At 38.9% G+C, this 21895-nt stretch overlaps 1 protein-coding gene across 11 annotated transcripts in view; it reads right to left on the reverse strand.

The window, feature by feature from the left end:
* The window catches only part of PAN3 (poly(A) specific ribonuclease subunit PAN3), an 88608-nt gene that overhangs the window by 52786 nt on the left and 13927 nt on the right, over positions 1 to 21895 (reverse strand). For 6 of the 11 annotated variants that reach the window (XR_013543359.1, XR_013543361.1, XR_013543362.1 and 3 more), the window contains exons 3-5: positions 15172 to 15238; positions 12302 to 12372; positions 3032 to 3193 (exon numbers count right to left, since the gene is read on the reverse strand). Coding sequence is in view for 7 of the 11 variants with exons in the window: in XM_020788560.3 (XP_020644219.3) it covers positions 3032 to 3193; positions 12302 to 12372; positions 15172 to 15238 (300 nt within the window). In the remaining 4 variants the exon portion in view is untranslated. The remainder of the gene's footprint in view (positions 1 to 3031; positions 3194 to 12301; positions 12373 to 15171; positions 15239 to 21895) is intronic. The other 5 variants (XR_013543360.1, XM_072993745.2, XM_072993744.2 and 2 more) reach the window with 2 other exon arrangements.

A 21895-nucleotide genomic window follows, 5' to 3' on the forward strand; every position in this document is an offset into this window, starting at 1 on the left:
TCTGCTTCAGGATCTGTCCTTCCAGTGAGTACACAGGGTTGATTTCCTTCAAAATGGATAGGTTTGTTCTCTTTGCATTCCAGGGGACTCTCAAGAGTCTCCACCAGCACCACAGTTCAAAAGCATCAATTCTTCGGCAGTCAGCCTTCTTTATGGTCCAGCTCTCACTTCCGTACATCACTACAGGAAAAACCATAGTTTTGACTATGCAGATCTTTGTCAGCAAGGTGATGTCTCTGCTCTTTAAGATACTGTCTAGGTTTCTTATCGCTTTCCTCCCAAGAAGCAGGTGTCTTTTAATTTCATGACTGCTGTCACCATCTGCAGTGATCATGAGCCCAAGAAAGTAAAATCTGTTACTGCCTCCATATCTTCCCTTCTATTTGCCAGGGGGTGATGGGACCAGTGGCCATGATCTTAGGGTTTTTTTTTAAGGTTGAGCTTCAGACCATTTTGGGCTCTCCTCTTTCACCCTCATTAAGAGGTTCTTTAATTCCTCTTCACTTTCTGCCATCAGGGTGGTATCATTGCCATATCTGAGATAGGTGATATTTCTTCCAGCAATCTTAATTCCAGTTTGGAATTCATCCAGTCCTGCCTTTCGCATGATGTATTCTGCATGTAAGTTAAATAAGCAGGGATATAATATACAGCCTTGTCATACTCCTTTCCCAATTTTGAACCAATCAGTTGTTCCATATCCAGTTCTAACTGTTGCTTTCTGTCCCACATATAGATTTCTCAGGAGATAGATAAGGTGGTCAGGCACTCTCATTTCTTTAAGAACTTGCCATAGTTTGTTGTGGTCCACACAGTCAAAGGCTTTTGTGTTGTCAATGAAGCAGAAGTAGATGTTTTTCTGGAACTATCTGGCTTTCTCCATAATCTAGCACATGTTAGCAATTTGGTCTCCATTTTGCAACAAAGAGAGCATAATTCTTCCTCTACTGTTAACATGCATTGGAGTTGCATATATCAAGCAGAATGGTGCTGCACAATCATGACAGGCACTTTCTATATCACTAGGTGACAACTCTTCCTATTTACATACAGTGGTGCCCCGCATAGCGAGGTTAATCCGTTCCGGATTAACCTTCACTATGGGGAAACATCGCTAAACGGAACAGAAAAGTTTAATGCGTTCCAAATGGGCCCCAAACTCACTGTTCTGCAATGTTTCCCCATGTTCCGGCGGCCATTTTGAGTGTTCCGGCGGCCATTTCGGGTGTTCCGGCGGTCATTTTGGAACCGCCGAACAGCTGTTCCCCCATTGCAATGCGATAAAACATCGGTATGCGATCGCATTAGCGATCGCAAAATCCGCATCACTATGTGGATTCATCGTTAAACGGTGCGCTCGTTATGCGAGGCACCAGTGTATTTATTTTGTAATTTATCTTGTTCCTAGACTATTTTTTTCCTTTAGACCAGGAATGGAGAAACTGCAATCCTCCCAATATTGATGGACCACGAATCCACTCATTCCTAATCACAGGTCATCCTTGGGGGGCGGGGGGCTGATGGACACTGAAGTACAACAGCATCTGATAGGCCCACTAGCTTCTATCCTACCTGACAGATTGTGTGTGTCTCCCTGATCCACTAAAGCCAGAGGAGCACTAGTCTACGTTTTGAACACAGCACCCTGACAAACAATACTACCCACCTTCTCCATGCCATAATGTCTGTTTAAAGTCACACAAAGAGCATACCTAAGATGTTTTACTAATACTAGCTGTGCCACTGAAGTAGTGGAGGTTGTTAATGCCATTATGTTAAGAGAAAACTACTGTAGCTCAAATCTGCTACAATGTTAGCAGATGAAAAGTAGCAGGGTGCATTAGCAGGACTTGTTTGCTTTTTCCAGTTGGGTAAACAATAGTACATTTCTTTTTCAGGACCTCAGACATGCTATCATGTGTGCAACTGGTTTTGCAATTGAAAACAACGTTAAGAGTCCGTTACTGAACAAAATCCAAATATTAAGTGTATAGAAGTACACCATCATTAGTGCTAATGAATGCTACAATTGGATACTGGCCCCTAATATGATGTTCATTCAAGGCTGATTTTTCTAAGTGTGGGTGGGGAACATAAATAAGACATACTATTTAGCAAGACTACTTCTATTAGATTTCTATTTAAACTTTTCAGATTATTTGAACATATTGGACCTGAGTTGACTCCACTTAATCAGCTAACAACCTATTCTGAATATTTAACATCAAAGTCACAATTTCCATTAGAAAATAATCTTATTAAAGAAAACGACACTTGATGCAAGTTTTTTTTTAAAAAAAACTATTATTCTTGACACGCAAAACCTTAATTGTGAAATGTATAATTCATTACATATTTTCCATTTTGGCAAATCAGAAAGAGGTAGCCATGTTAATTTGCTTCAGGATAACAAACAAACAAACAAAAAAACACCAAAAAACAAAGAGTCCTATGGAAATCAAAAAAGGGTTTTGTGACACCTTTAAGAGTAACAGTTTTAGCATTGTTTTTTAGATTACAATCCACTTCTTGAGATCCCAAAATAGTAGATTATACTTTACTGACAAACTCCTGTGGCCCAGTATAGTAAATTGCACTAGAGTAGGTCCACTGAATGGGATGATTTAGTGCGTCCCCTACTTTGTAGGTGCAACTGATTCAAATGGTCCTAATCTAACTGTGACTTACTAAGTTTTACTTAGAGCAGGCTCTCCTATTCTACGTACTGTACATGGAGCAGGTGACTCAGTAAATCCCCATTGGTTCAATTGGCTTACTCTAGTGCAATTTACTACACTAAGCAACAATATTTTGGCCTATGAATGCTCATGCCATGATAAATCTTTTACTTTTGAACACACCACAAGACCCTTTCACTCCTTCTCCATAAAATATCAATATGCATTATCACTTCTTAATTTTACCTTTCTGGCCAGATTTCAACCCCAACACATGTATCTGACTTCAGCATTTTCCAGAAATAAAAATAGTATCTGAAATTAATTAAATGACTAGGAAAAAGTAATTTTACCTGTAAATTGTTTTCTGTGACTCTGTTCCACCAAACCATATTGATGGGTACTCCTGTTTTACACCTGTCAGCCAAGCAGCCAATAGTGTTCTTTGATTTTCGTGCCTTTGATCCCACCGGAACTATCCTCTCCTCCAGCATCCCCAGTCGATACTTTCTTGGCTATGGAAAAGAAGGAAAAAAAACCAGGGCACTCCCAAAATCCCTCAGTCTGAGACTCAAACTAAAATTAATGAGAAGGTATCTTTGGTCTCATTGGTGGAATAGGCACAATTTGCAAGTAAAATTCTGGAGTCTATTTGCTTCAGTCTAAACTAGCCATGGCTTGGAAAATTTCAGATGCATCAACAATACAAGTAGCACAAACTACAGTGCAATCCTGTGCCTATCTGCTAAGAGATTACAGGTGTACAAGACTGCAACATAAGTCATGTTTTACAGGAACGTTAGATCTCCAAATAATTTTTAATTGGAATTTCCCTCTATTCTTCACTGTTGGCTATGCTGCTCAGACTGGTGGGAGTTGTAATTCAACATTGGTGTGTGAGTGTGTCATATCTTCCCCACTTCATCCATATTTTACAAGAAACCATCTAGTCCTACCGCTTCCATTTTGTATAGAAATGAATTGAGAAGTTTTTGAAACATGCAGGACCAGCTAATTTAAACACTTTCTTATCACACACTGCAACCAGGATAACGAACCCCAATATTTTTTGAGATTATGATTTCTAAAAATCAACAAGAACTAAGCTTTGAAACAGGTTTTCATTTCAGACCTCTTGAAGTTTTGGCACTAAAGGTTCAAATGTAAGCCTTGGAAGTTTGAAAAGCTTTCTAGAAAAGCCTACACACTGTATGTATTTATTTATATTTAAATTAACACTAGACTCTAATAAATGGAGAAAGACAGGTAACATTATAAAAACCTCTGCTGCCATATGGATGATAATTAAAAGTCTGTAACTTAGAATTAAACTATAAATATAGCTATTTGACACAAAGAGATGCTTATAAGATAGCTGTATTAAGCCAGAATTCTTACAACATACTTTTAGAAATAAGCTGTAGATTGTTTACATTATTTCAGCTTTTCCTATGACATGGCTTTTCATAATCATAGATCTTGAGCTATACAATGTGTCCTTACAAAAAGGTATGAAGGGAAAGCTAACAGAAAGAAGTTTGCCAAAAATATAAATACAGTAAGCTCTAATTTTCCCAGATGGAAGACGAAATAAAAACCAAATCTTGGTTCCTTGCTAATAACACTGAGGTTCAAACTTTCAAACAACAGCATGGTGGCCACTTCCAGAATAAAGCACAAGGACGTTGCCTTTTATCACACACATTTGTAAAAACAGTCAACATCACGCTTATAGGCAATTTTAGTCAAACACTGGAACCTTAGCTTGGGGTTTAAAAACATTTATACTACAATGAAAGAAAATTTGCCAAACCAAAAATGTGTGTGGCTTAGTTCACATAAGCGATTTCACAAGAATCAAAGGAACCAGCAAGACCAAAACAATTAAACCACAGTCAAAATAATTACCATTAAATAACATCAAGGAGACATGAGTTCAAATTCCTGCTTGACCAAGGAAATTCAACTAGGGAGATGGTACTGATGAAACCACTCCTTAAATATCTCACATACTTTGAAAACCCAGTTAGGGTTGCCATAGAATCATGGAATAATTGAATAATTGAGTTGGAAGGGGCCTATAAGGCCACTGAGTCCAGCCCTGTGATCAATGCAGAAATCCAAATCAAAGTAATTTCAGATATGACTTGACAAAACATAGCAGATTAAATAACAGCCCCAAGGTAACACCAGACATAGAGCAAGATGCAAATATGGGCAGTACTGTAAAATGTGGCTTACATATGTTGTGCCAGTGCCAGTAAGGTTTACTGAGATACTTAGAAACAGGTTCAAGTACAGTGGTGCCCTGCTTGACGACGACCCCAGTAGACGACAAAATCGCTTGATTAGTTTTTTGCGATCGCTATTGCGATCGCAAAACGATGGTTCCAATGGGGTTTTTTCGTATTACATTGATTAGGAGCCTGATTTGCAAACTGTTTGTTCGCTAAACAATGATTTTTCTGGCTCCGCAAAATGGCTTCCCTCCCTTCGCAAAATGGCTGCTTTCCAAACCCCTGCTTCGGAAGACAGCGATTTCAAACAGCTGATCGGTGGTTCTCTATGGGCGATCTTTGCTGGATGATGAGGTATTTCCCCATTGGAACTCATTAACTGGTTTTCAATGCATTCCAATGGGTTTTTTTTTGCTTGACGACAACTTCACTTATCAGCGATTTTCTTGGAATGGATTATCGTCGTCAAGCGGGGCACCACTGTATGGTATCGTCATATGAAACACAGAAGCAAATAATGTGTTGCCACAGAGCAACTCTCACCAACAACAGGCTTCTACCATTAGCTGAGGGAGCCTAACTACTAACTAAAATAACTTTCTTAAATCCCCCAAAAGTATAAAACTGAATTCCACAGTGTATAAAATAATCAGCCAACAAGCATGTCACTAGGGAAGCTTCCTGCCCATCCAAGGAAGCATTAATTGAACTCCTACTGCAACCAGTAGCTGTAATCCCTGAAGTGCATTACCTACAACCGTATGCACCAACAAGATGTGCTAGCAGGCAGCTTCAGATGCCATCTTACAGGTAGAAAGCAGCAATGACTTGAAATTACTTCAGATGAAAGTGAAAGAAGAAAGTGCCAAAGCAGGGTTATAGTTGAAGACAACAAAAATAATGACTACAGAAGAAATAAACAACTTTAATGTTGCTAAATTTTTTGTATACTTTGATTCAATCACCGATCCAAATGAAGACTGCAGCCAACAAATCAGAAAAAGACTGAGACTTGGAAAGGCAGCAATGAAGGAAATAGAAGGAAGGTGAGACCTCCAGGTCAGAAAGCAGTCAATCAACTACTGGAGAACAGCGAAGGACTACAAATAGTGCTGTCCCTATATGCGTAACTAAGGACAAAAGGACATCTAGAGGCTGATGTGCATAGAAGTTAAAGTGGATTAATTGTCTAAAGGATTCTACAGGTTTGAGTTTACAAGAGCTGATCAGGGCTATTGGGGATAGGATATTCTGAAGATTACTCATTTGTAGGGTTGCCATAAATCATATAAAATTATGTGAAGGAATACTGGGTTTTTATGCTCCAAAAACTGAGCAACATCTATAATTAGAAAGAAAAGTAGATAGTTCTGTGGCATTAAAAAATATTTATTTGTCAATCATGGAAGGTTGTAGGTGGTGATGAGTGTGTTTTACTTTGTGAACACCCAATCAGGGCATTGACAGGTATGGCCATTCTACTATCAAATTTCTCCTTCACTGACCAGAATTCTATTAATTATACTTGCTGGTATAAATCCAACTATGTAAATATCAGAAGCAAATTTTTGCTATTTAAGTGGGTATTTGTATTTCACATTGCACAAACTAGCCACATGACTTTGTGTGTGACAACATGCAGATGCCTTCATGGTCATTTATAGAACTTCCAAATTTGTTAATGAGTTCCAAATTTATTAATGACTTCCAAACTGAGTAATTTCCTCTGAATACAAATGCATAGGAAGGACTTAATTGTAAAATAAAACATCTAAGTGCTACTCCAGAAATAACTAAACTGGAAAAGCCTCTTCTGTTCCTCTGATGCAGAGAAGGTCCTTTTTTCACCTTGGTGTGAGTTCCAGAGTAGGTGGACACCAAACATGCAGAACAGTACTCTGATCTGTGTTTGGTAGTGTGTGGCACATTTGGCCAGACAACTGACCGGGGACACTAGGGGCCATCTTCTCCAGTCTCTACAGGTTTTCACCTATTCATCTCATTAAGTTTACCGTTTAGTCTATTGCACAAGCAGGCATGCCCCTAATATGCGTTCTCCCAGACCACAGCTCATGGGAGGGAGTGGAAGGAAAGAAGCTTTGTAGGAGATTTGCGTACAAACTGGAAGTCGACCACATTAACACAGCTGATGGCACTGTGCAACAATCTCCATATCAGATCACAGACTTTTATTTTCCACATTTTCAGTTTTTCTCCTCTCACAGCAGAAATATACAAATGCAAACAAATATCTGCAAAAACCTGAGAACAAATGAACTCAAGCTACTTTCAAATCAATTCAGGGCAGGTTGGTCCCAATCTGTAAGGCAAATATCTGGGTAAAAATCAGATCAGACGGTATGCCCACATCCCTGCTAAAACTAAGAACATGTCCCAGTACAGTTATACATGAGTTTTTGGTTAGCCCAGAATTTACTAATAAGCTTAATATAGTAAACATTCTTATAGACTTCAATTCATTTGCTTGGAGTTAACTATATAAGCTATATCCCTTGTGGACCTAAGCCTTAAGCACTCAAAATGCTTAAAAATGCTAGGAAGATAAGCAATTTTGGACATGCACTGTAAAGAGCTTAAAGCTTTGACAAGGATCAAGCTGACCAGCAAAATGAACCATGTAATAACAAGAGCATGGAGTGCAGTAAGCTGGAATCCATTTACTTAATAACTGTGGATATAACATTACATACAAGGAAATAGAACCTACTTTCTGATAAATAGTTAATATTTAAAAGGAATGTGGAGTACAATCACAGTGGCTACCAAAGAGAGGACAAACTGTAGCAAAATTAAGCAGGAAATCTTCAGATCTACTAAATGTGAACAAAATGATTGAGTATGACTATCTCAATGAAGAAAAAGGCACTCCAGAGTCTTCAAGTCCATCTGAAAGATCCCTTCTGTGGCCTCTATATTTGCACATGCAAAAGAAGAACAGAAACTTCTACAAAATATTGTGCTGCATACAGACTATGGGATAGGTCCAAACTTGTAGTACAGTGTTCTACTAGGCTGGAGGAAACTATTTATTTATTTACATTTATTATCACTTCTCCACAGAAACAGTCATGAATTATAAAAACCAATAAAAATTAAAAAAAAACTGCTTGGGTTTAGAAATAGGCTGGATGAGAATGAACAAACCGAAATAAATTAAAGCCCATAAAGGGGAGTGGCAATAATTTTCACCAGGTCCCCCTTCTTACTGCAGCCACCCATGTCCTCTCAAAAGCTGTGGCAGGGGCAAATGGCACCTTCATCCTTTGAAACAAGATGAAGGTTGGCCTAGGGTCCACAAGGAAGGGGCAAATAGTAAACACTGCTGGCATCACCCATCTCCTTCTTCTAGCAGAGTTTCCACTAGATCCTGATTCCTTTTGCACAGAGACACTTTTCCATTTGAAGAAACCCACATTTAGATTCCCCCCCCCATGTATTTGGGCAGATGCTGTAGAAGAAACAGTACTGCTGTCAAGTGACCATGCAACTCATTGGCCATATCATTTTCCGCTACTTACAGAGGTACAAAATGGCTCATAAGCCACACCAACTAACTACACAGTACCGCCTAGCTGTATATTCTGATCTATATGGAGTTGCACTTCCTAAAAGAGGAAGAAGATTGCTATGAGTTATATCCTAGCCTTATAATCTGAAGATCTTTTGACATACAGTGTTTTTAAACAGTTTTAAGTGATTTGGCAATCCTGGACAAGGATAATTTGGTTAAAATGATCTTTGACATGGTAAACCTCTGATGAGGCTACTTAATGTGTGGTGTTTTCTCTATGGAGAGAACACAGAAGCTTCAGACAAAACACAGTGCAGCTGCTGCATGTTTAAATTGTATAAACTGATGGGATCATTTTACAATGATTTCAAAAAGAAAATTATTAAAATTTGTTTTCCATTTACTTCTTTCCTTGTAACGTTCTCCACATACAAGCTTGTCTGGCTGATGCTGTTAGCATTTAATGGCTGGGTAAAACTTGTATGTACGTATATTTAAGTTTATTTAGTCTGTTCCTCCTTTTATGCTTTCAAAATGGGTTTTATTATAACATTTTATGTTTTCACTGTACTGCATTTTTGTATACTTTGTCTCTTTGTACAACCGCTATTTTGCAACCACTAGCACAACAGGTCTTGTACTAGAACAATTACATTATTAGATACTTTCTCTCACACATACATAGAAGTGCGTACATAGGGATTTAGCGTTACACACATACGGAAGTTTGCATTTTTTCCCTTTTCTCTTCTGGTTTGTTACTCATATATTAGGATGAAAGGTACTTTGAAAACAAGGGTGCTTTGTTATTATTTCATTTTATTAATAAATAAAATAAAAACAGGTGGAAAAGTAGGAAGCAAAGAGGTAAAAGACATTAAAAATTAAAAAGAGGCATAGTATGCGGGACAGCTCATTATCATTTACGGAGCTATACGAGCACAAGCTTTATGTGTTATGAGCTGGAGTCATACTACAGTTTTTACTTTTAATTGATGGAATTACAAATTTGCAGAAAGCCTTTCTAAACTTTTTTTAACAAGATCAGAGTTTCAATGCATTACAAGACAAACTGTAAGAAGTCAGATAAATGGAAAATCAGCATCACAAGACACTTCAGTGAATACTATTCCCTCTCCCTCTCAAATCATAAATGTGAAGGCACAACAGAGGTCTAACAACAAAAATCCTGGCTTTTGTGCTCTACATATACTACCTGAGTTTGCTTTCTTTTTAGAATGTATATCCTGCTTTTTAATTAAATGATGCTCAAAACTGCATTTGCTCAACTTCTAAGACACTTAGATGATGGAATACACTCATACACTTCAATCTTCCAAATAACACATTTTCACAAAGATGAGAATAATTAAAAAATCTTCATGTACTTCAAATGACTATCCCGGTCACCTGAACCTTAAAAGTTCCGATTTGAAGTTAATAATTCAAATGAATAAAATAAAATACTTACTTTAAAAAAAACACTACCAAACATACATTACATTCTCTCATATGCATCAGAGTGAGGTTGCGTAACTGAAGAATTGATATTCTAATAGCACAAATGTCATGTTTAATTAACAGTGACATAGATGATCTCTGTTGTTTCAGTGGCAACAGCCTTTAGTTACACATATCCTCAAAGGGAAGTTGCTAAAGTCTTAGAAAAGGTTTACACTATAATCCTAAAATACACAGTCTTAAAGCCAAGTATCTACTTTATACACCCTACCTCATGCACAATCTTTTGTCAAATTTGGCACTGGGGTTAACTGAACAAACTCCCTAAGGACTACTTTTGTCCATCCAGCAGTAATTATGTCATCACTTCTAACAGCACACAGGGGGTGACGGGGAGGCTGGCAGTCTAGCAAGCAGTTAACATTCCATTTCTATAAACAAGCAGCTCTACCTGGATATTTACAGAGCAAGTGGACTTGCCTACTGCAATGAACTGTGGTGTGGGTGTGCACACGTCACACTTTCAGATAAGACAGAATTCCAGTAGTGATCCTGCATGCTCTGAGGTTTTCAGAGGCAGTGTAATAAAGCTGTCATTGCTTGCCGATAAATATTTGCATCTTCTTCTCATTTTAGTCTTTGACTTAAGTCAGGCTCATCTTTGTAGCACTTCAAAATGATGCAAATTGCTAATATCCAGAATACCACAGTGCCAGGGTGGTCAACATGAAGCCCCCAGCACCGGTCCAAAATTAACTTTTGAGGGGATTTGGCTCAGAAAGTTTCTTTGTTCTCTCTGAAGAATTTTGGGGGCAATTCTGCCATATTTTGAACGCTCTCCATCCACGTTTTTCATTTTAGATGCTAAAGGGCACAAATAGGCATTTTCTGTTAAAAATTTCTGTAAGAAACATAGCGGGTGGCCCTTTAAAGTCCAAAAATGAGAATATGCAGACTCTGGATTTTTGGAAATCGCTCATCTCCAATGTAAGACAAGTGAAACTGAACTGTATGCCTTCACTTCTGTAGTATTAGTTACATTATGTTACATGTGTACTGACACATTTCTGCACAGTTAATTGTTATTTGTATCTTTGTTGTGTTTTTAAGGCAATTTTATTAATGCTCTGGCACCCTCTGTTTTTATGTGGTTAGGTTGTTTATCATACTAATTATCTGATTGTGCATTTTATGTGAACTGCCCAGAGTAGTGCTGCGGCACCAACAGGTGCAGCATATTAAATTTAAATAAATAAATGAATAAATGAATAAATGAATAAATTAATTAATATTGTTCTAGATATTCCCAGTGTCTGATCTATCACCAAATTCAGTGCTAAGCTTTAGCTTCTTTGAGGCTGAACAAATTCTTAATATACTTCAATAAACACCAGCAGAGAAAATTCAGAGAAAAGATCCCAATGAATCCTTTATCCTAAACAAAAGGCAGAAAATTTCATGTCTTATGCCAATGAAGAGAAACATTTGTGTATTACTGTGGACATGGTTCTATTACTAGTAAGTGCCAAATAAAAATGGTTGAAATATGCAAATTTGATAATACTTGTGACACGTAATCTTCAGATATCAAGAAAGGACACTGCAGACCATTAAAAACTGTGAACAGCAATAACCAGCTGCAGCAAATCACATTTGGAAAGTGTTTTTAAAATCAGCTAACCTAGAAAATTCACTAAAAAGTATTCCTAAAAGTGTAAAAGTAAATTAATTGACTATAGAACAAACACAACTGGAGGTTTGTGTCTTGTGCAGTTATTAACAGAAAAAAAAAAGAAAAACTACTTTTAGAAAATGATTATGACACTGAAATTATGTGCAGTGTTACATGGGGAAGAGATCTATGATATGTCATATTTTTGTTTTAGCTTATGGGTGGGTTTATACACGTTTATTAATAATCTGGTGAGAAAGGCCAGATTTTGAATTTGATTATGGGGTTCAGATGTATGTTGCAGAGAAAATGTGAAATGTCATAGAAATCATCCTCCTAACAGTCTAGCAATTTAAATATGAAAACTGGGACATGGTGTATGGATTGTAGAAGCATTTGGATAATGTGGATGATTGCATAGTGTTAACTGATTCAGTCATTTTATAAGAAAATTTCTGAATACCTATTTAAGTATAACTATATCATCAAAATTCTTTAGGATTACAATGTGTGCATTCATCTTTCGATTTATGGGAGCTGATCTAAACAATTCTGAGCAGCTGTTAAAATTCCTTTCAATATATTGTGAGAAGTTCTTGCTATCTGCTGCTTTGGCTACTATTAATTTTACTGCTGAAAGCTTTCTGTATCTGTGTAAAAGGAATTAAGAAAGTGATTCTTCTGTAAGACATGCTAACTTGAAAAGTTCGGCAATACCTACTTTTCTCCTTTGAGATAAGCTGAGGGCAGCAAAATCGTTAAACAAGGATGAACCAGGTGAAGTAAGAGGATCTGCAAAAGAGGTTTTGCAAACACAAAGAGAAACTTTAATACGTTTAATATTTTTAAGAAAGCTTCGTTTTTATTTCAGCATTCAAAATTTACAAACTAGAACCCAGAAGGCTACTTTATATATACTTATAGACATGCAGTCTCAATGGACTTCTCCACTTAGCAATTAATCCTTATTCATTACCAATTTGAACCTGAAGGTTCCTCCTTTTCTTTGCCTCCTGTTCTGCAAACATCCTTTGGGACACCTTCCAAAAGTCACTATCTCGTGGTTTTTAAAAAATTACTTCAAAATCTAGGTGACTGAAGAACCGGAACTTGAAATAAAATGGGTACCACAGCTAACTGAACACAAACCAACATTGCTAGCATTTGAATTTCAATGAAATACAGTGGGGCCTCTCACAACGGGCGCCTCGTAGAGCGATGAATTCGCTCTACGAGGCCGTTTTTGTGATCGCAAATGCGATCGCAAAACAGTGCCCGTATAGGCGGAAATTCACAGAGCGAAGGTCGGTAAGCTGCTTGCTTACCGACCTTCGCTTTGCGACCCGCTGATCAGCTGTCCGGCGGGTCCAAAATGGCCGCTGGAACAGCCAAAAGGGGCCGGGGCGCAGCGTTTTCGCGCCCTTGGTAAGCAAGGGGAGGGCACGAAAACGCTGCGCGCAACCATTTCGGGGCTTCCGGCAGCGTTTTCGCGTGCTCCCCTTGCTTACCAAGGGCGCGAAAACGCTGTGCCCCGGCCCCTTTCGGCTGTTCCGGCGGCCATTTTGGACCCGCCGGACAGCTGATGGCAGCCATTTTCGCGCCCTCGTTCTGCGAGGGGAGGGCGCGAAAATGGCTGCCGGCCCCTGGGAAACTTCGCACAACGGTGAGTATTCTTTGGCACTGGAACGCATTAAATGCTGTTTAATGTGTTCCAATGCCTTTTTCCGTTCCGTGGTGCGATGTTTCCCACAGCGAAGGTTAATCCGGAACGGTTTAACCTCGCTGTGCGGGGCACCACTGTATGAGGTTAACTTAGCATTGCTTTATTTGGGTCAAGGCAGATGATTGGAATTGTACAGGGTATTTGCATAACTAACTACAGCTAACTGATGACTTGCTGAGGCACATCTCAGTTGCACAATTTGGCATGTGACCAGGCTCTTAATAGACATGTATCCTGAGACCTCATCTATTAACCATAATTAGCCACAGCAATGTGTGCAAACCCTGTGCAATAGCAATAGGATTCTGGCAATTGTGCTTTTAGGGTCATGTTTAGAGATGGGGGCATTTGTATACGAATATTCCCACACAGGTGGAAATAACGACTGTCCACTCACAATTTTGCCACTGCCACCGCCTCTGTGGCAGCTTCCTATCGTGCTGTTCTCTGCAATGTATTAGCCACTCTCTGACCTAGCAGAGAGGCTTGTCATCCTGCCTCCTTCCAAGACTGGATAATCAAGTGAAGACAATGGTGCAATAGGAAGGCACAGTGGAGCCGGCGGCAGTAGCGAAATTATGAGTGGACAGTCTGGCCCCATGGGGCTGGACCCTCATTATTTCCACCTGTGTGGAGATATTCATCGTGTTTCCTAAACACCAGTGACTTCTGTACGATATTTTCTATAGTCTTTAGCGTACATTATAAATACAGATACTTACTTATTTGTTCATTTGCAACTTCTTTCTCAACTGATTATCATACATGTGCAGAGATGCAACAAAAAATTTCTGTCATGGACAGCAGCCAGAAGCTATTGATATTAACTTGTAAATTCAGTTTAATTTAGTGTTACTACAGATACATTAGAGGGACGTGGTGGTGCTGCGGGCTAAACCGCAGAAGCCTGTGCTGCAGGGTCAGAAGACCAAGCAGTCGCAAGATCGAATCCACGCGACGAAGTGAGCTCCCGTCGCTTTGTCCCAGCTCCCGCCAACCTAGCGGTTCGAAAGCATGCAAATGCAAGTAGATAAATAGGGACCACCTCGGTGGGAAGGTAACAGCGTTCCATGTCTAAGTCGCACTGGCCATGTGACCACGGAAGATTGTCTTCGGACAAACGCTGGCTCTATGGCTTGGAAACGGGGATAAGCACCACCCCCTAGAGTCGAACACGACTAGACAAAAAAATTGTCAAGGGGAACCTTTACCTTTACCTTTACAGATACATTTATCCTGGAACAAAGGCTTAAGATGTCTTCAGAGGGAGCTGACTACAGCTATAATATGTACATTTGTATATCTGATACTGTATTTGAAAGTTTAAGTGGATTATATGGATCATCCATGCCATTTACATAGCCTTCCTCCAAAAATATTCAAATGAAAATTTCAAAAGGCAAGGAGGGAAGTCGTTTCCATTTTTAGACCAAACCAGATAGCTGCTAAGAAAAAATATCTTAGTTCTACATCTATTTTTTTAATCTTACAAATATTAAATTGAAAATAAGCACACCATCTTCACAACTACCTCTGTTTGTGCTTCTACATATACCCAAGGCATACCTGTGCCATCAGCTGCACCTGAATTCTAGACTTTTCTTAACAACCTTAGTCTTTCATTTCCTTAATATTCTAGACCTTGCAAACTAACCCACAGAATGGAAGCAAAATGAAAACAGAAAGGCTCCATATGAACACCTTTTAAAACATAAGTGAAAGCATTTTCAGTGATGGATATAAATTTTGTAAATGTAAATGCAAGTAAAGTCAGGATTTGAGCAAAGTGTAAACAGATTAATGATTTAATGTGAAGGCAAGAAGGGTGCCCATACATTAACTTAACTTAAATTTTGAAAACTTCTTACCATGGCCTGCATACGGCTTGGCACTGTCATTGAGAAGGCTAGGGGAACTGCTGCTATTTGTCATCCGCTGCAGAAAGTGGGAAACAAATTGCATGATCAACAATGCCAAAGGGATCACTGGTATTATTCCATGTGTCTATAAACTGAAAATGGATTGATAAATACTTGTTACAAAGTGATATTAATCATCTACATTTTCAAGGACATAGCAATTGACAACACAAACAAAAGGCTGAAACATTGGGCTGAAGCATTTACAGGAAAATCGTAACAGTAGGTTGCAATGCATTGGCGAAGCATTGGCAGGCTCCTGCTGGAAAGGCAGAAGTGAATGAAGAGTATCATTGACCAATCTCTCTCCCTGTCCTACTCACCCAACCCTCCTAGCCCCACCATGCAAACAATGGGGGAGGGAGGAATAATTTAGACCGGCTTCTAGGGTTGGTCTGAAATCTTTTCTCGTGTAAAGAGCTGTCAGGGCTTTGGACATTAAAAGTCTTTTCTCCTCTACCCATACCGTGCCTCTAGTATGCCTAGCTTTCCCCTCTCCAATATAAAAGATCACTCAAACACAGCGCTGCAGGTATTCCTGCCCCGCTTCCTTATGTGAATGGCCAGCCGCTGGGGCGGGCAGAAAAGTCCAGGCTCCTACCCAGACTGGAAGATTGTGTGATGGAGAGGGATGGAGCATTGTGTGCTGGCTGGTGAGTGAAGGTGCCAGTGGGGGGGGGGGGAGTAGGGAAAAGGAACATGTGGCAGCTGTGCTGCTACGCAGACAACTTATGAAAAAAAGGTTCAAAGTATTTCATACCCATCTCTAGCTTCAACCATAAAACCCTTTTACCCTCTAGTAGACATAGGGGGAAATGTGCCAGTAGGGCATAAAGCCTAACAGGGCTTTCAAGACAAGCGTTTTATGTAAGGAGTGGATTTGCCAGTTTCACACCTCCAGTGAGCTTTCATGATTGAGCTGGGATTTGAACCCAGGCCTCCTGAATCCTAGTCTTTCATTCTATCCAGCATGCCACACTGGGCATCCAACCCTCCTGAATCCTAGTCTTTCATTCTATCCAGCACGCCGCACTGGGCATCCAACCCTCCTGAATCCTAGTCTTTCATCCTATCCAGCATGCCACACTGGGCATCCAACCCTCCTGAATCCTAGTCTTTCATTCTATCCAGCACGCTGCACTGGGCATCCAACCCTCCTGAATCCTAGTCTTTCATTCTATCCAGCACGCTGCACTGGGCATCCAACCCTCCTGAATCCTAGACTTTCATTCTATCCAGCATGCCGCACTGGGCATCCAACCCTCCTAAATCCTAGTCTTTCATTCTATCCAGCATGCCACACTGGGCTTCTAACCCCAAAAAAGCATTCTCCACAAATGTTAATGGGTTCCTCTTCTCTTTCTGATCTAGCTTAATAGCACTCTTCTTTTAACAGATGTTCACAATCCCACTCATATTCCAATAATTAGTGAAATTCTTCTACATCTCTGGGGCTCCTTAAGGGATGCAAAAACTGTACAGTTACAAGAAAAAAAATCATTATCGAAGATTTTTTTAAAAATTAAATAAAAGGAAATAAGAACAAGATTAAACTGAAACCTTACATTTTCTACCATTTTTCAGTACTCCATTTGCTGCATTTTGCTGCATATTTCTTTTAAATAGAAAAATAAAATAAAATTTCAATTTATAGTTGACCTCTCCAAGATACATCAAGAAGCCTGAATAGAACATTACTCTTAAATTAAATATTTGCAAGCAGGAATGAGGAATAAAGATTATATAACACCAATCTATAACAAAGTGTATAAACATACTGGGATTGTGTTCATATGAAGAGCTCTCTAGATATTATGACAGAGTACCCTCAGAGAAAAACTCAATAACCCATTATAATTAGTAGGTGAAAATGTACCCTACAATTTCCTGAAACCATTATATGGGCCAAGTCTGGAAAAAAAATTGGGACAGCTGATATGAGAAGATGCCAAGTATACTGGTAAGGACGTGTGCCATTTTTTTACACCGAACTCTTTCATAGTGGGTTAAACAGCGAGATGTATAGGGTCAAAGGTGTCAGTGAAAGCAGATCTGGGCTTTAAGAAGAAATTTTAACTATATGGTACTGTGAATCTTAAGTATAAAACTTTTCCATAATCATAGTAGTATTCACATAAGCTAGAACAAAACTGTTCAAAGAAAGAGTAAAAAACAAACAAACCCTTTTCTTAACTTCCATACAGACATCATTCAGTTGCATGTTCATCCTTCTGAATTTCTTTGATCCAGGATGCAACACACTGTTGCTATAGCTCCAAATAGGTCATAATGGCCTGTTTAGATTTCAGACTCAATGTGATAAAGCATGAACAAATGATTACTACTCAGGTCTTAGGGGCAAAATACAAGAATTATCGTTACCTCAGAAACTCTATTGTCTCTTACGGACTTTCAGAATGTAGTATGACAATTCTGCCTGACCAGTGATGCACTACAAAATATAAGTCCTGATTGCTTCCCCCTCAAAACAACAAGTCTTGTGCAAGCTCTCTTTATTCTGGAATTCTACACCGGCACACCATTTTGGTTCTCTTTTAAAAAGGAAAAAAAACTAATTTCTGTACTTTTCCATTCAGGTAACAGATCTTCAAATGCCTGATACAATTCTTAATCATTAGAATTTCTAGTGGTAGGAGGGGAGACTTGGGGGAAGGGCAAAGATCTATGTGCAGCTATAAAAATAAGCCATTTGTGAAATCAGTTAATCTGCACAATTTTCAAATAATGTAAAATTCAACTGATTGTGGTGCAGATTATTTTTAAAGTGTAGCAAGGACACTTGTCCCACTTGTCAGTTTGGGAAGCTACTTTAATGTATAATTTGTCTTTAGTCTTCAGCAGGTTACCTTACAGGTTAAAAAAATACATCCGATTGATCAGTAATGGGAAAGTTACTTTTACAAAACATCCTTCTCCTTACATTTTACAATGTTTGAAAAATAATCCACTGTCATTACTTATTACAGTGATCAAGAAGTTGCCACTTCTTTACTTTCCCACTACGTTGCATTCCTTTTTTTCTTTTAAGTGTTAGGCTTGATAAGAGAATGGCATAAATGTTGAAAAATACCCAGAAAATCTCTTTAGAATTTGTATTCTCGAAGGCTTTCACAGCCGGGATCCGATGGTGGCTGTAGGTTTTTCGGGTTGTTTGCCGTGTTCTGGAGGTTTTTCTTCCTAACGTTTCACCAGTCTCTGTGGCCAGCATCTTCAAAGGACAGGAGTTAGAACACAGACAGAGTTCTAACTCCTGTCTTCTGAAGATGCCAGCCACAGAGACTGGCAAAAAGTTAGGAAGAAAAAACCTCCAGAACACGGCCAAACAGCCCAAAAAACCTAAAACAACCATTGGGGCCCAGCTGTGAAAGCCTTTGAGAATACATTGAACACCTCTACAGGGAGGAAATGGTCAGACAGACCCGGAGACTGGAAACACTCCAAAGCAGAAAAGCACACCTACTATGAACATAGACAGAGTTCTAACTCCTGTCCTATGAAGATGCCGGCCACAGAGACTGGTGAAACGTCAGGAACAAAAACCTTCAGAACACGGCCAAACAGCCTGAAAAACCTACAACTCTTTAGAATTTTAGATGTCATGGTTATTTGAACCCCAACTGATCTATGAGGAGTACTTTTTAACACTTTCAGAAAGTTAACCAGCTGTCATTGCTCCTAAACAGAGATAGCCTTGCTAAAGTTGGTCAGTAACTTTAGTTGGATTACTATAATACTTTATATCTAGGATTTCCCTTGGAGATGATTCAAAAGCTTTAATTACTGCAGAATTTGGTTGCTAGGATTCTTTTAGCTCCAGCTAGGTAGGGCCATATTACACCAAGTCTTGTCTGTTAGTAAGGATGCTTGCCTCTGATGGATGGCATTTTCTTCAAGTACCTTCTTCAAATACTTTCTTCAAGAAGTATTTTCTCCCATTACAGTGTGTCGTTCATTAAGAGCTTCAGATACAACCTTTTTCTGAGTAGGGTTCAGTGGGAGAAGTACATTATTTATATGCCCAAAACATACCATTTCTCTGGTAATGTCTCTGCTGGAAGAATTAAAATTAAAATCAACACTGCAAAGTCTTTGGCCCCAGATCAATACATTTTATTTCACCATGTATGTTCACTGACTGTATCATTACTAATTTTAACATTGTCAGTGGTGTAGTGGCAAGTTTTAAAGTGTAGTTCCTCACCATGGCAATCCCCACAGCCATTTTCAGCAGAGAGTCTAAAACTGCAGACAGTTACGTTGATCCAAATTAGAAAGAAACCAAAGGATCAGCTCTTTTTTAACACTAAATAGCATTAATTGCCTGTTCAGGACCAAGCTGCTCAGAAATACTTGACATTGCAACGTAATTAATGCATACCAATGTTTTTCCTCAAAAAATCATCCTGACAATTGTGTGGATTTCAGTGAAGCTCAGTGGGAAAAAGTAAATTTGAGTAGTGTGGGAGGTGATGTCATCATCTCCGTGAATCAGAAGGCTCCTAGAAGTTTGGCCTCTTGAGCCCCAGGCCCCATTATTGTACTGAGTATTTTGTCATTGTTTGTTGTCTCTCAGTCTTTATTGCTAGTATGATGGGTATCACTTGTTCTTTTTTATTGGAAGTTTTGAATACTTTAGGTTTATGTATACTATACTGGAATACATTTTGGTGGAAGGGTAGTTTTTAAATTACCTAAAATTGGGTACCTTATTTTTAATAATTTATAGCATACCTGTTATATGCTGATTCTCAAATCAAAGCAAAATGTGCACATATTCTACCTCACGAAATATTAAGGCACTCTCCCAGGCAGAAATAAGGTCAGATGAAAGATGATGATTCATCAGGGGTCAGAAAATGGGGCCAATCTTGGTGAACAAGGGCACTTATGAGAGCTTGAGTAAGATAGCCTTTTGAGTAAGGTAACCTTTTGACTGAAGACGACCAATAACTAAATATGTATTAATTGTATCAAACACTTTTAAAAAGCCAGTATATTGCCGTGTATAGTTTACAATATAAATGATACAGTACTTAAAATTTTTGATACCATACCATACAGTAAATGTAATGTACCTAGAAGCTATCATGCCCAGTAGCCTATTACTAATCTCAGCTAGAGCAGTCCCGTTGACTCAGTGGGATATCAATGAATGCTGACTAACCATTCATTGGTCAGTTCAGTAGATCTGTTACTTCGAGACCAGCAATAGGATACTAGCTCATAAAAGAGAAATTTCAGTTACTCTTGCAGCTTGGGGGATATACAGATTAAAATTCTGGGAGAAATAGATGTCTTAGCCTGGTGTTGAAAAAAATGTAAATAAGGCACCAAGCACACTTTTTAAGTACCACCATAGAGAAGACACTCTTTATAATTACATAGCATGTAATATACAGGCTATATAATTATAAAGCATACTTGAAAGGTAGTCATACACAGGAGGGGAAGGATCTGTCATCAATCACTCCAGAATGCAGGACACCTAACAGTGGGCTAAAGCTACAAGAAGCCAGATTTAGTCTGAATATCAGGAAAAACTTCTTAACTGTTAAAGCAGTACAACAACAGAATCAATTACATTGGGAGATGGGGAGTGCTCCAGCGCTGGAAGCATTCAAGAAAAAAATTGTATAACCACCTGTCAGATCCGTTTTGATTTGGATTCCTACCTTGACCAGGGAGTTGGACTCGGTAGCCTTAGAGGCCCCTCCCAACTCAATTATTTTGTGATTCTATGTTTTTAATAAAAAACCACAATGTTGACGGTTGCAAGTACAGAGAGCATGTATGGGCTGGGATATACACACAGAGACATACATTAAATGATATCGTTGACCCACATCTAAATGAATCTGGTAAGTGCTGGTGAAGAAGGAACTATGAAGTACTCCAGAAGAGATTAGTACATTTACATTAAACGTCATTTGTGATTAACAGCAATTGATTAGAAGAGAGAGGGAGATAACTACAGTACATCAAGTCAAAACCTAAAAAGATACCAGAAATGGAAGCTGTAAAACCTGTTCCTCATAACCTCTTGAAGTTAAAATAAATCATTAACTGAAGTGGCATCCATCTTCCCCTACCTAAAAGCACTCCCAAGCTTCACATCTCTTTCAAAACAAAAGCACAAGTTTTCAATACTTTTAACTTACAGCCCACAACTCTTCTAATTTCAGTGTACAAAGAGATCAAAAGCAAATGGTCAGTTTGAGGTCCCTCCCTGGGCAACCTTCTCCCTCCTCTGGAATACAAGCAGAAGGCAAGAGCTACACTGTGTGTTTCCAAACAAACATGGGCTCTTCCTGACTGTCCTATATGTAGAATAAGAGACATGGAAATAGAAAATGTGTTATCCTAATCTAAGCATATTTAGAGAATAGATGAGAAAGGAACAATACATGAAGAGGCAGTGTGAAATTTACATTTTGTGCCCAATTCCAAAGGCTGCAGCTGAACTTTATCATCAGAAGTCCTTACTGCAAAACTTGAGTGACACATTGCTCATCACCCAGATGGAAGTCCTCAGGCCACTTTTTCCAGCCCCCAGCCTTTTCTCCACCAATGAGACCACTGCAAGCCAACAGCAACACAATATTTCCTACTTGTTTTAAGGGAAATTCAGCAACAAACCAAGAAAATCTTTGTA

The sequence above is a fragment of the Pogona vitticeps genome, chromosome 3, assembly GCF_051106095.1.
Source record: "Pogona vitticeps strain Pit_001003342236 chromosome 3, PviZW2.1, whole genome shotgun sequence".
Classification (NCBI taxonomy): Eukaryota; Metazoa; Chordata; class Lepidosauria; order Squamata; family Agamidae; genus Pogona; species Pogona vitticeps.